At 36.8% G+C, this 13,238-nt stretch overlaps 1 protein-coding gene across 2 annotated transcripts in view; it reads left to right on the top strand.

The window, feature by feature from the left end:
* The window catches only part of VCL (vinculin), a 69,808-nt gene that overhangs the window by 33,798 nt on the left and 22,772 nt on the right, over nucleotides 1-13,238 (top strand). For both annotated transcript variants that reach the window (XM_080620337.1, XM_080620338.1), the window contains exons 4-9: nucleotides 839-947; nucleotides 2,866-2,988; nucleotides 3,258-3,418; nucleotides 9,261-9,351; nucleotides 10,604-10,751; nucleotides 12,995-13,148. In XM_080620337.1, the coding sequence (XP_080476463.1) occupies nucleotides 839-947; nucleotides 2,866-2,988; nucleotides 3,258-3,418; nucleotides 9,261-9,351; nucleotides 10,604-10,751; nucleotides 12,995-13,148 (786 nt within the window). The remainder of the gene's footprint in view (nucleotides 1-838; nucleotides 948-2,865; nucleotides 2,989-3,257; nucleotides 3,419-9,260; nucleotides 9,352-10,603; nucleotides 10,752-12,994; nucleotides 13,149-13,238) is intronic.

Here is a 13,238-nt window from a genome sequence, read left to right as displayed (position 1 = left end):
GTGTGTTAACCAAAAGAAAAATACTAGTGTGGAATGTTTGACTTTTCACAAATAAATGTCTCTATCTTTCTATGCTTCAAGATAAACTAACACTGGGACAAGACTGAAAGGAGTTTTACAGGAAACTGATCTCTTCTAGGGACTGAATGCTGAATGTGATTGATATGAATTAAATGTTAACTGTCTCATTCTTCAATGAGAATTGTAAGTGGAAATAATGTGTTTCAGGAGGTTAGGAGATTAACCAACAGAGAATTCTGTTTTGGAATCAAGTATGAACTGAAAAAGTTAAGCTAAGGCAGATGTTCAGAGGTAAATGAAGTACATTCTTCTGGGAAGTTTAAAATGTTGGATCTACCTTTCCTACTGGAATGCTGGATAATGCTTTATCCGTATGTAAAGCTGTATGGTGAATAATATTTCCCCTGAAAGTTTTTAGTCTGCTTTCTATGTAGTTTTGCTTTGTAATGTAAGTTAGGGGTTTCTTTTATTGATGAACTTGCAATGAGAAACTTCAAGCTTGCCAGCATACTTAAATGCACTTCCTTCTAACTTCCATTATAGAAGCAACCCTTAATTTATCATACAAAGTGCAAACAGTGGAAGTAGGATTTATCATTTCTGAGTAGTAGAATGATGTTTAAATATTGTCTTTGTCAATACAGCATTCTTGAATAATGGCATTTTGGGTAACTTAGTAAATATCCCAGACCTTTGTGGTTGCCCATAAGTCACGTTAGCAAATGCTATACCTATGCTGTTCTAGTAACAGGCTTTCATTTCTAATTCAAGTGTAACTTAGCTTCATCTAACAAATGATGGAATGTTCCTCTTTCAGGTCCGTAAAATCATCCGTGTCTGCAAAGGAATATTGGAATATCTGACTGTGGCGGAAGTAGTAGAGACAATGGAGGATTTGGTGACATACACAAAGAATCTAGGGCCAGGTTTGGTTTACTACAGCCGATCATAAATATACTTATTGTATTTTCCACTACCTTTTTACCCCCCAGCATCTTCCTTACCCATGTTTTGAGTGTTTGGGCAATGAGAAAGCAGTTGCTTAGAAAGTGCCTGTTGGAAAGAGTTCTAAGCTAGAGGGTTAATGATGACTATTTCTGATTCACATTCTCTTAAGAATGCAGAAGAGTTTGCAAATTGCAAGTGTAGTTCGTAAATTATATGTACTACACATATTACATGTAGTTTCCCTACACAGTATCAGGAAAGTAAGCATGTATTAGTAAAACAAAACAAAACCAAAAAAAACCCCATAAAAAACCAAACAAAAAAACCCATAAAAAGGATATGGAACTGTTGGAACAAGTCCAGAGGAGGGCCACGAGGATGATCAGGGGACTGGAGCACCTCCCGTATGAAGACAGGCTGAGAAAGTTGGGTCTGTTCAGCCTGGAGAAGAGAAGGCTGCATGGAGACCTCATAGCAGCCTGCCAGTATCTGAAGGGGGCCTACAAGGATGCTGGGGAGGGACTCTTCATTAGGGACTGTAGTGACAGGACAAGGGGTAATGGGTTCAAACTTAAACAGGGGAAGTTTTGATTGGATCTAAGGAAGAAATTCTTTACTGAGAGGGTGGTGAGGCACTGGAATGGGTTGCCCAGGGAAGTTATGAATGCTCCATCCCTGACGGTGTTCAAGGCCAGGTTGGATGAGGCCTTGGGTGGCATGTTTAGTGTGAGGTGTCCCTGCCCATGGCAAGGGGGCTGGAACTAGATGATCTTAAGGTCCTTTCCAACCCTAACTATTCTATGATTCTATGATTAAAAGAAAGAGAAAGCTTTGTAATTAAGCACCCACAACCACTAAGCTGATAAAATGTCTGTACTGAGATTTTTAAGCCTAGTAGGAGTTTCCTAGAGTAGTGTAAGCTACATGTCATATATTAGCATCTTAATGAGGTTGCAGAAACAGCTGTCCTACAGTATAGTACAAAAGCTCAGCTGTTAACAGAAATGCTTTTAGTTCATTATTTGATGCTTCTTCACTACTTGTTACTTCTCTGTGTTAACTCACACTTGCGCTGATGGAAGTGCAGTTGGTCAGTGCAGATTGGTCAGTGAAGCACTAGGTTGTTGTAGAGGAAGCCTACCATTAATCTCAGTCATTTAGTACTCTAAATGCTTTAATTTCCACAAGCATAAAGAAGTTTAGCTATATAACAAAAGTATTCTATGAAATCTAGATGTTGTGGTGGTAATGTAGGAAGACATTGGAAATAAAATTACACTGAAGAGTGCCTTTATATACTCAGAACAGGAATCTAGTTAGTACTTTACATTATAAATAAGAATACATATATAGTGTAAAATAAATGACTAGGAGCTCTCATGTCATGGAGCATATTTGTAGATTATCCTGTTTTTATTTAATATGCATATATTTTACCATGTTTCCAGATGTGAAAATGTGAAGTTCCATATGAAGGTATAGCGTTCTCTAAACTTTTTGTCTGTCCCATAAGAAGTTACCTTCAACTAGATAGATTTTTGCCTCATTTTGAACAGGAAAAGATATAGCAAAAACAGCAATCTTCTCTTCCCATGAAACTTGTTCACTAAACCAGTCATTTTGGGTATTTTCCTATTTTATTCCTGGGATTTAAAATCAAGAATTTTGAGGAGTCCATTCTACTTTGTGTACTAAGTTTTGAATCAGTGCTTCTTTAAAGCATCTGGAATGTGCTTGTAAATAACAGCTGCTATTATAAAGATTAAGTTTTAAACTTCAATATAGTTGTTGTAACTCATTACACTTTGTTCTTGTTCAGAAAGCTCAACTGTTGCAAATTAGACTTAGTCATAAAGAAAGAAATGTAATATTATGTTCTGTTACTTTAATCTTTAGGAATGACAAAGATGGCCAAAATGATTGATGAGAGACAACAAGAATTAACTCATCAGGAACATAGAGTTATGCTGGTAAACTCCATGAATACTGTGAAGGAGCTATTGCCAGTACTTATTTCAGGTATTTTTTGCTTTAATTTTTAATATTACTCTGAATTGCTGTCTATTTTGAATTGGATTCCAATGTCTTATTAAAAATAACAGGCCTGACATTGTTTCTGTACTTCCTGCAAATAACTCTCCTTCTTGTATTAAATTTGCAATCTCTTTGTGATAAAATGGTTCACACAAAAGAAAATGTGCTCTCTCTGTATAAATGCTGCAGGAGGTCACCTTGAACATTGATTATATCTTGCATGTACCTTTTTTTAATCAATGATGTTTTCACAGCTATGAAGATTTTTGTAACCACAAAAAATTCCAAAAGTCAGGGAATAGAAGAGGCCTTGAAAAATCGCAATTTCACTGTAGAAAAAATGAGTGCCGAGATAAATGAAATAATCCGTGTGCTACAACTCACTTCCTGGGATGAAGATGCCTGGGCGAGCAAGGTAGATTTCATACCTATGTTAGTATATAGAAGTCTTAATTTTTATTTACTATGTTATGCACTCATAAACTTGCGGTTTAGAGACTTGAAATGCTTACTTGTGCATCAGTCTTGTAACACTATATAATCACATCGTAAAATATCTTCAAGGTTGAAGAACATCTTCAGAGATGATTGTGTTAGTGTATCTTTCCAAATTAGCCTTCTGTCAATGAGCTAGGTTAAAGGACTATGGCATTTGAAGGTGGCTCAGTGATTTACTGCAACTGAACGGTCAAACAGAAGACCTAGATTTGTTCATAGTTTAGTTTTGGCATGACTGGGAAATCCTGGAATATAGCATATTCTTCTCAGAGAGGGATTTTTTTTTTTATGTGTGGCTACCCTACACAATCACATTTGGCACAGGAAAGTTAGATATAAAACTTATTGTTCTGTATGTTAAACTCTGGTCTTGTAGCTAGGCATTCTTAAGTGAGATTACCTGAGATTTTTCTCCTACGTGCTACTAGAAAAGATAGGCTGCTGCCGTATTTCTTGTGCAAAAGGCCTGAAGTTGAGAAAATTTAGTTAATTTTTGTGGATTCCTCCTTGAACACCTCCCCCTTTTCTCCCTGCCCCATTTTTAGCCTGGACTTGGGAGTAAATTTCAAGTGTTTGCCTAGTAGCAAAGAAATATATTTTAGACTGAACAGCCTTTCTGGATAAGTATGACGTCTGTGAAGCTTGGCATATTGGTTCCTTACAACTCAGTGTTAAGCTGTGTGACTGCAACCACTTACCTGGAGTTAAGTGGTGTTCTTAAGTGATACTGAAGATACTGAATGTCTAGACATAAAGCAGGTCTGACAGAAGGGTAAAAGTGTTGTTGTGGGCTTACAAATAAATGTAGCTGTGTAACTGAAATTCCTGCCAATTTTTTTGAATACTTCAAAGTTAATTGCTGAAGGGATTATTTTTTTAAGGGTTAGTGCTAAGAACTATAAGTAACTGTAAATACATTTAAAGAAAATATTGAGATCTGAAGCCAGACTTATTAACAAATGAAATCTTGCAGAAAATCTAACAGTGATGTCATCTAGGCTTTAAAATCACTTTGACCTATATTGTTTGGCACTTGACCCTTAGTTTGCCTCTAGAGTTATTTTGTCACTATCACTTCTTTATTATGACTGCTTTATGCATCTTTGTTTTTGTTCTCCTGTTTCTTACCCTTTTCTCACCTTTAGAAGGTAAGCTTTCTTCCACACCCTACACCACTACCTCGTACTAAACCCAAAAAAGCATGATTTTGTGCTGTGTGCAGACTGTGTGCTGTGCAACTTTTTATTTGTGTGCCAGCTGTGACACCATACTTACATATGTACACGGAAGTTTTAAAGGAATCTTAATAGTTCTGGCTAGCTATATGGAGATGTGGCTGTCACTAAGAGAATGGTAATTGCAAGATATGCTGCATCAAGACAGTCTTTCTGAGTCTGATTAGTTAGACCAAGATTGTAGAGCACATTCTTTGCTGAATGCTTTTGTGTTAATTATGTTACTAGTCTCTGTAGCTACAAATAAAGGGTCCAGTCATTCAGGAATAAGCATTCTGCATGCCCAGAAAGCTTTATTAATTCAGGGATTTTGTCCATTCCATAGTACTTCACCAGCAGCCTTCCTTCAGTTCAAATGGCTCGTGTTCTTCAGGTCTAGGCCTAAAACTTAGTTTTGTATATGCATTTTTTCAGTTCAGTTTTATTTTTGGATTTAGGCATTTTATGAAATACAAATACAATTTTTATTTTACATAACAAACGTGGAAATTTATTTGTGGTTAAAAAAAAAAAAAGACTGTTGCAAAAAGTTAGCAATTTAGTCTTGGGAAATTTTCCTCCTCTTGCTAGCAAGGCAGGTAAATGAAGGATTTTATTAATACAATAGTAGGTGTGTTAACAGTGTTTCCAAATTGAAAATATTGATCATTGTGCATAATGCATGAATATGTTGCGTGGACTAGTATAAACAAAGCATCTTTCTGTTCTGACTTGAGAACTACTTAATTGTACGCTAGTTTTGGATTAAGGTGTGCTGACAACCTGGAACTCTAGCACTGGGCATTAATCAAACAGTAATGACAAAGAATTTGAATTGAAAAATGCAGTGGAATGAAAAAGCGGGAACTAGTTTTGCTAATGGCCCCCTGCTACAGACCTTTTCCTGTATTTGCATATATATCTAACAGGTTGACTTACTTAGTGTTTTTCCGTGAGGGAAAGAGAGGAGCTGTTTAAGTCTACCTGAGATTATTGTTGCATTTGTTTTGTGCCTGGTGGTCAAGGGAAAGATACATTCTCCATGCTTTTCTGGAGTGAAGGAAGGTGTACTTGGGGATGCACAGACCCGAATTTTTGCCCATGTGGTGTATGCTGTTGTTGATGATAGAGTTTATTTTATGTTTATTATTCTATCTTGAATTGTTTATACATTGAAGTATCGCAAATTGTAAGTAGAGACATTGGAGAATGAGCGAATGTGTGGGGCCAGAGTTGCAGGCTTTTTTGTAAAATATTTCATTGGTCTTTCTAGACTCTGAAGTGCACATTGCTGTTACTGGATTGCAATAATCTCTGCTTGCACCAACACTGGACTTCTTAATAATATTATGCCTATTCAGAATTGAAATACTGAGCAAACGCCAATCTCTGACAAAAGCTTGGAGGAAAAAAGTATCTGTATTTATTTCTTCCATACATAGCTTTGTACCTTTTTTCCTTTAACTTTTCATTGTACAGAGGAGTTTAGCTTTCTCTTGTATATTCTGTTTATTTTTAAATAAACTTGTAAGTAATACTCAATTTAAACATCTTGCATTTCCATAGAAATGGAGGGAGTTAAAAGTTGTAAGAAGCTGAGAAGTATCTGATATCTTCCAGGATTGAACTGTGGGTGGTGACTAAGCTATCTCTTCTGCCAGAAGGCTGGCTTTGCCTATTTCCTTCAACATTGCCTTCTTTGGTAATGAAATGCAGATATTGCTAGACTAGACCACTTTATTGAGTCAGAGGTTGTGTTTTATATTCAACAAGAGATCATGTAGGATTTATTTTGCTCCTTTTTGAAGCAGTGCAAATGCTACCTGCTCCATGAATAATCTCAAAATTCTTCAGAGTGGCCAAAGTTGTGCATATGGGTATCTTGGATAAGTGCTCATTTGCTTTAGGAACTGATTTGCAAAAAGTCAACTTGCTCTTTTCCCTTCATACAATGTTGCCTTAGTTGTTCAACATAAGTTAATGAAGTTCTTTATCTCTTCTGAAAAGGTGGCAGTGCTGCTTTTGTTAATGAAATTCCTTTTGCCAATAGGGCAACTGTAGGGAGAGGAGGGAAAGAATCCTTTTTGCTGATAAAACTACTTTATATGAAACTTCTTGTGAGATAGCTGTAGAATTCTTTCTTTTCTTGCTTGCAACTGATATTCTGATGGCAAACACCAAAAAGTAAATTTTTAAACATATGTAGCTGTTTAGGAAGGAAGGAGGCATTTAAACAGCTCCAGAAATCAGGAATATCAGGACACTTTCAAACAGTAAGATCTTGAGCAAGTTGCTTTATTTAAATTATTTCTACTTTTGCCTTCCTACTTAATATGAGTTGGTGGACAAGTCCAGACATTTCAGGATTGCTACACCTTTGTTGCTTGCCAAGTATCTGACACCAGGCGCAGCTGTGGCAGAAACAGAAATGCAGTATCAACACACCTAGTTAGGATGTATTCTAATTTCCTATTGAAAAATTACTTTTCTCATTGCAATGAAAACTCCTTATCAGACTAAAGCTGAGAAGGATTCTTTGCCATGGCGTTTTGATCTGTGTGGATGGGAAATCGGTGCCGTAAGAGCAGTTGTCCTGGAACTCTTCAACTACTGCACTAGGATTTTACCAGACTTTTTTTAAATAGGAAAAGGGGACAGTATTTTGCAAACATGAGTGCAGAGCCAAACAGGATAGCAAGATTTACACTGCAGAGCAATCCAGTTATATAGCCTTCGTATGGCGGGGCAGGTGGATCTTGTTATAGCTTGTGTAGCATTAGAAATTACAGCGTCATGAGTCTAGAAGCTAAAATATCCTTGATTTTGTCCCCTGATATAAAACTTTAGATTCAGAGGCTTCTGTTTAATTTTGCTGAAACTGCAACTCTGCAGGCAGCTGAGACAACACAAAAGCCTGTGTTAGTAAAAAGGGAGGGCGAAGGTAGTTTTCCCAGCACTCCTTTTTCTCAGCCATCCCACACCTATCAACCCGTCAACACACTAAGCAACATCTGCTGCCTTTTAAAAAATTTAGTTGTGTCAAATGATTTCTGGGTAGACAGGCCTACAGCAGACCAGAAAACTGTAACACCTACCTTGGTTGCTAGCAAGGTTTGTATACACATTTGAATACTTAAGTGATTATTTGCTTGTCTCCTATCATATATTAAATGCACAGTTCTCAATCTACAAAGATGACTTTTAAAAGAATGTGCCCACCTCCCACACCCTAGGTCTATATCCTCCCCTTTTGAAGTTTTTCAAACAGGTCTTGATCTGAGCTCTGAGACCCAGTTTCCAGATTTGAGAACCAATCATCCAGGTGAAAATGATTCTGCTTTTTGTGCTCTTTCTCTTCCAGGCTGTGATTCAGCAGTCTATCAAGTAGACCTTTTAGTAACTTGGTTGCTGAATTATATTATAGCACCATATGAAGGGCTGACAAATTATTCAGCTGCCTGAATAAAAATGCCAAAATGTTTACAGTGATGTATCTTTGAGGCTAAGCATGCAGAATGAACAACTCCACAAAAATGTGGCAGTTCTTTAGTGTTGTCAGGAAATCCCATACCAGATACTGATCGGTAATGCTAGTAGGCTTCTCTCTGTAAGAGCTGGACATGGGCAGTCCAATTCAGTTAATAGGGTGAGAGCCAGGCTTCTTTTCGTTGTCTGTATACTAACTGTGGAATATATGCATTTCAAATTATTTCCATGATGTGTGGTAAAAAGCTATTTTGGCTTTTCCCCAACTTTCTACTTAAGGTACTTGTACCTCTTTTCACTGTCTTTCCATTTGTAAGATAGAAAACTTCTGGCCTCTAGTGGAGAGATTACACATGTACAATTAACAGGGTATGTAGACAAATGAGAACTGTATGATTTTATCTCCTCTAGTGAAAAAGATGTTGGATAATAGCAGCGTCATAGTCAAAGCAGCAGTTTCTCTGATGCTTCTGGAAGAGGAGTTCTGAGTTTAAAGCAAAAACATGTGAATACTGTCTCCTAAGACATTAAACTCCATATTTAACAATCCTAGGAATTAGCTGGCAGTCTGTTTTTCTGCAAAAAGACAACTGTTTGACTTTAAGCAGCAGAACAGGTTGAAAAATGCAGATGTGCAGCCTCTTACACTGAAGTAAGTAGTAAAATTCACTGGCCAATTGCCATTTTTGAAAAGCTACTCTAGTTTGTTACAATGTTATCTGCCTTAATGTACATTAAGGGAAAAGGTGGAACTAACTTAAGGATGTGTGTATATTAGAATTCTGACATTAGAAATTAAAACACCAGTAAATAAAGGAATAAAAAAATCACTAAAATTGCATGCGTATTTTCTGCATTTTGAGTGAGATGGAAATGTCTGTCTTAATTGGAAAGAAGCGACTACGACCTGCTGGTTTGAAAATGGGTTTTGAGCTGCTTATGTGGGTGTGTTTCTATAAGTAGGCTCTGCTCATAGAACTTCTGTCTGCTTTGGTTGCGTTGACTATTTGTGCTTTGGTTTTTTTTGAGAATCATTTTTGTGATTTCTCTTTTGTGAAGGACACTGAAGCCATGAAAAGAGCTTTAGCCTTAATAGACTCGAAGATGAATCAGGCAAAAGGTTGGCTGAGAGATCCAAATGCACCTCCAGGTAATATTAAAAAGCAAAACAAAAAACCCACACATAAAGTATGTTAATTTCTAAAGGTCTAATAATTCTGTTGGTTTAGACAAAATTGCCTTGAAGCACTAATAACCCATACATAGTGGATCAATCTGAAAGAGCTTGTATTTATTCCTTTCTTTAGATCCTGGAGATTAAACGAGTTGTATCTAATAATTCAGAAAGCTTTGTTTCTTTTCAGTTGTCTGATTAATACACTCTCTGTAACTAACATACATTCTTTACATTCCACTAATAAAAACAAAACCCCATACATTTCATTGAACAGTATTTAACTGCAGTGGTTGCCAATACCTAAAGTCTCTCCTTTTATGTTTTCAAATTTGTATAACTTAACACTTGTGCAACAGAATCTCTTTAAGCTTTTTCTGTCAGCCTTAATGTTTCTTTTTTTTTAACATGAAAATCTGCCATAAATAATGTAACTACAGTCACCTTTACTTCACCTTTAAAACATAAATGGTTTGCCTTTGTATGCATCTTTAAAGCAAATGAAACCAGGTGGCGGCTGATTCCATTTGGAAAGACTTCCTCTGAAATCAAAGCTAAAATAATACAGTTGTGAAAGTTGAAAATGAATTGTTGTTGTCTGTGGAGCTCCTGCTAACACTGCTTCTGACCTCACTCCCCTTGCAACACTCAATTCCAGACACCTCAGTTATTTTCACAGCCTTCTGTCATTGACACTGACAGTTAATGAAATAAACTATTAAACATTCAGTAGGTAAGGACAAATGCAAAGATAGCTGTGGAACTTACTGTAAATTGGATTTTCCAGGTGTATTACTTAGGGGATCACGCAGGGTGGGTTGCAAGTAAAAGGAATGTTGTTCTTGCATCTTCCTTAGCTAAAATCAAGTCAGATTTTAAACTGGCCAAATTTAAGGCTACATGAATCTTGCTGTATTGCTCTTTTCCTTATCAGCATGGATTACAGATTCTATAAATGAAATATTTATAGAAATCAAGCTACGATAGCAGAATGATTATATGACTTAAAATACAATGCACGTGATGCACATTAAGGTTATGCTGTATTGTCTCAGAAATACTGTCCCATTATAATTATCACATTTGATGTATACCATAGTTTTTGATTAATGTATTTTCATGGCTGAACCTAAATCAGTTGATGTGGTCGAACATGATGAGATTAGCAGTTTACTCATACACGTAAAGGAATGTCTTGTTTGTTTTACTAACTGACTCTGCATATTAGGGGATGCTGGTGAGCAGGCAATAAGGCAGATCCTTGATGAAGCTGGGAAAGCAGGAGAACTGTGTGCAGGCAAAGAACGCAGAGAGATTCTGGGAACATGCAAAACTCTGGGCCAGATGACGGATCAGCTGGCTGACCTTCGAGCAAGGTAAATCTTTTACTTTTAATGGACAGTTTTCCAGTACTATTAAAACAGTTTTTCTGAACTTGCAGTTGTGTCATTTCCTAACCTGTGGGAGAGCAGGCCAGTAGTTGTATTTTGCCTCTTTTACTTCAGTGTCTTCTGATAAGAATAATATGTTTTAATATGTGAAATATTAACTATATAACGTAAGAAGTAAAACAGCTCAGGTAGATAATTGTTTGTTTAATGTCAAACACATTGCCTTCCTCCAAATAAGGCAGAAACTAAATTTTAAACTCTACTGTAAGTCTGTCCTCCAAAGAGGATATACCTCAATGACCATAAAGATACATGAATAGTCTAATTTTACGTGTTGTGTTGGGATTTTAGGCCACAAGCAGTATTTGAAGTTTGTCAGTCACTGATAAATTCTGCTGAATTTCATGTGCATGTCTTGCAGAGTTTTATTTAACCAGAGCCCTTTATCAGTTTTCTGCCTCCTCGTTAGAAATTGGTTATTCTTTCACAATGGTGTTTTGAATTTAAGGGGTTTCGTTTTTAGGCAGCAGGTGTATTTTTTAATGTTGGGTACTATGTCCTTTCGTTCTTTTGCCAGAAAGTAGGAAGTATGATATTCCTTTGTGAAGGCATAAAGACGATGAGCTAAGAAATAACTGTTCTGTGCAGTTTGAACACCATAATCCAGTTTCCCTTGAGCATAATATTTTTTTCAGTTACTTATCAATGTAGTAAATCATAAAGCTAGAGTGCTCTAACATTGGTTTCTTTATTTTGGTGCAACACTCCTTCCCACCTCCTAAAATTACCCCAGAAAGCTATTCATTGTGATCCATTAGGGATACTAGTAATAGTTTTGTGGTATAATATTTTTCTCTTAAATATTCGTGTGTCTTTCAGATTGGCTTTTAGGTAAAATAAATGTCCCTTCTGAGTTAAGGCCCTAGTGAAGTGCAGGAAGTGAGCAAATCCAGATTATTTGGAGAACTGTGTTTTGAGTTACTTTAAGAACAAATTCCCTGCCATCACTTGAAATCCATAGATTGCCAGGCTCTGAAGTGTTGCCATGGTACATACACAAGCTTGGAGTAGTTCTGTAACTTATTTCTGTGAAGGGTTGTTAGTTCGCTATAATAAAGGCTAAAAAGGCTGAAACTAAAAAATACTGATTATATTGTCATTAAAGTAATGTATATTAGCTGTAACAGTGGGAATGGATGAGAAGCTGGTTTTAGTTCATTTTCACTTAGGTTTCCAGCTGATTGACCTGAGTAAACGTAAGAGCTTCTTTGTACCAGATTCTGCACAGAGCGTTAGAAATTAGGCTAAACTCTTACTCTTCTTGTAAAGTAGTGGCTGGTTTGTTTTATGTGAATTGTTTGGAGGTGAAGGAAGAGACAGGATAAGATTTACTAACAAATGAGTTAATTTATATGCTGTTTTTAATATGTAAATAACTTCAACTCAGACTGTGAGAAATAAGGTATAAAGAAACATATCCTGAGACTCTGGCCCATGTAGATACACCTTAACATATTGGTAGCGTGCTTGTCATCCTTCCACTTACTATGAAGTAAACAGTTTGATAAAGTTAACATGCTTAAAAAGCCTTCCAGTAGCCAGGCTGTTTTGGAATGGAGTATGACATTTCTTATGCAAAACTGATGTTCTCAGGCATATGTATTTGAAGTAAGGTTTCTGTCCAGCTTGTTATCCCTAAGCATTTGGATTAACCATGGTAGTGCTGCAAATTGTTTCCTGCAGTATTGCTATCATCCTTTTCACCGTTTTAAAAAGTCTTGCCAACAGCCTGTAATCTGTAATCTACTTTGTCAACATGACTGAGGCAACTATGACACCTCATTTTCACTTACAGACCTGCTGTCCTCACTAGATAATGTCGAGACATAACTCCTGCAGGTTCTGACTTACTTGCAGCAATCCATAAATGAGGAGATACCAGGCCTTGCCCTGGGTATTTCAATGGAACTGTATTCTCAAATAGCCTTACTTTGTGACATGTAAAAAATGTTAATTCTTCTGAGGAATTCTGGGAAGGGGAAGATATCCTCTTCTTGTTGTGGTGCTCCTTCTCAGTTACTTTTGTTTTCCCAGGGGAAAAAATCCAATCTGATTAAATACTATATCTCTTGCAGTAATTACTGGGAATGCTCTTAAAAATTTTTGTTTAGAAAAGAGCTTTGTTCAGTCCTGAGCTAAGTCTGTGATGCTCTTTTTGTCTTGGGCAGAGGCCAGGGTGCTACGCCCATGGCTATGCAGAAAGCGCAGCAGGTGTCACAAGGTCTGGATTTGCTCACTGCAAAAGTGGAGAATGCAGCCCGCAAACTGGAGGCCATGACAAACTCTAAGCAGGCAATTGCTAAGAAGATTGATGCTGCTCAGGTACCACTAATGATTTAATAAATCCTTTAGAACATAATTACATTACTGCTATTAGAGCTGTTGTACTGAACTATTGACATTGTTTCCAAG

This window comes from Psittacula echo (assembly GCF_963264785.1).
Source record: "Psittacula echo genome assembly, chromosome: 6".
In the NCBI taxonomy this organism is placed as follows: Eukaryota; Metazoa; Chordata; class Aves; order Psittaciformes; family Psittacidae; genus Psittacula; species Psittacula echo.
The sequence above is the reverse complement of the archived record's forward strand: the minus strand, read 5'-3'. Positions and strand labels throughout refer to the sequence as shown.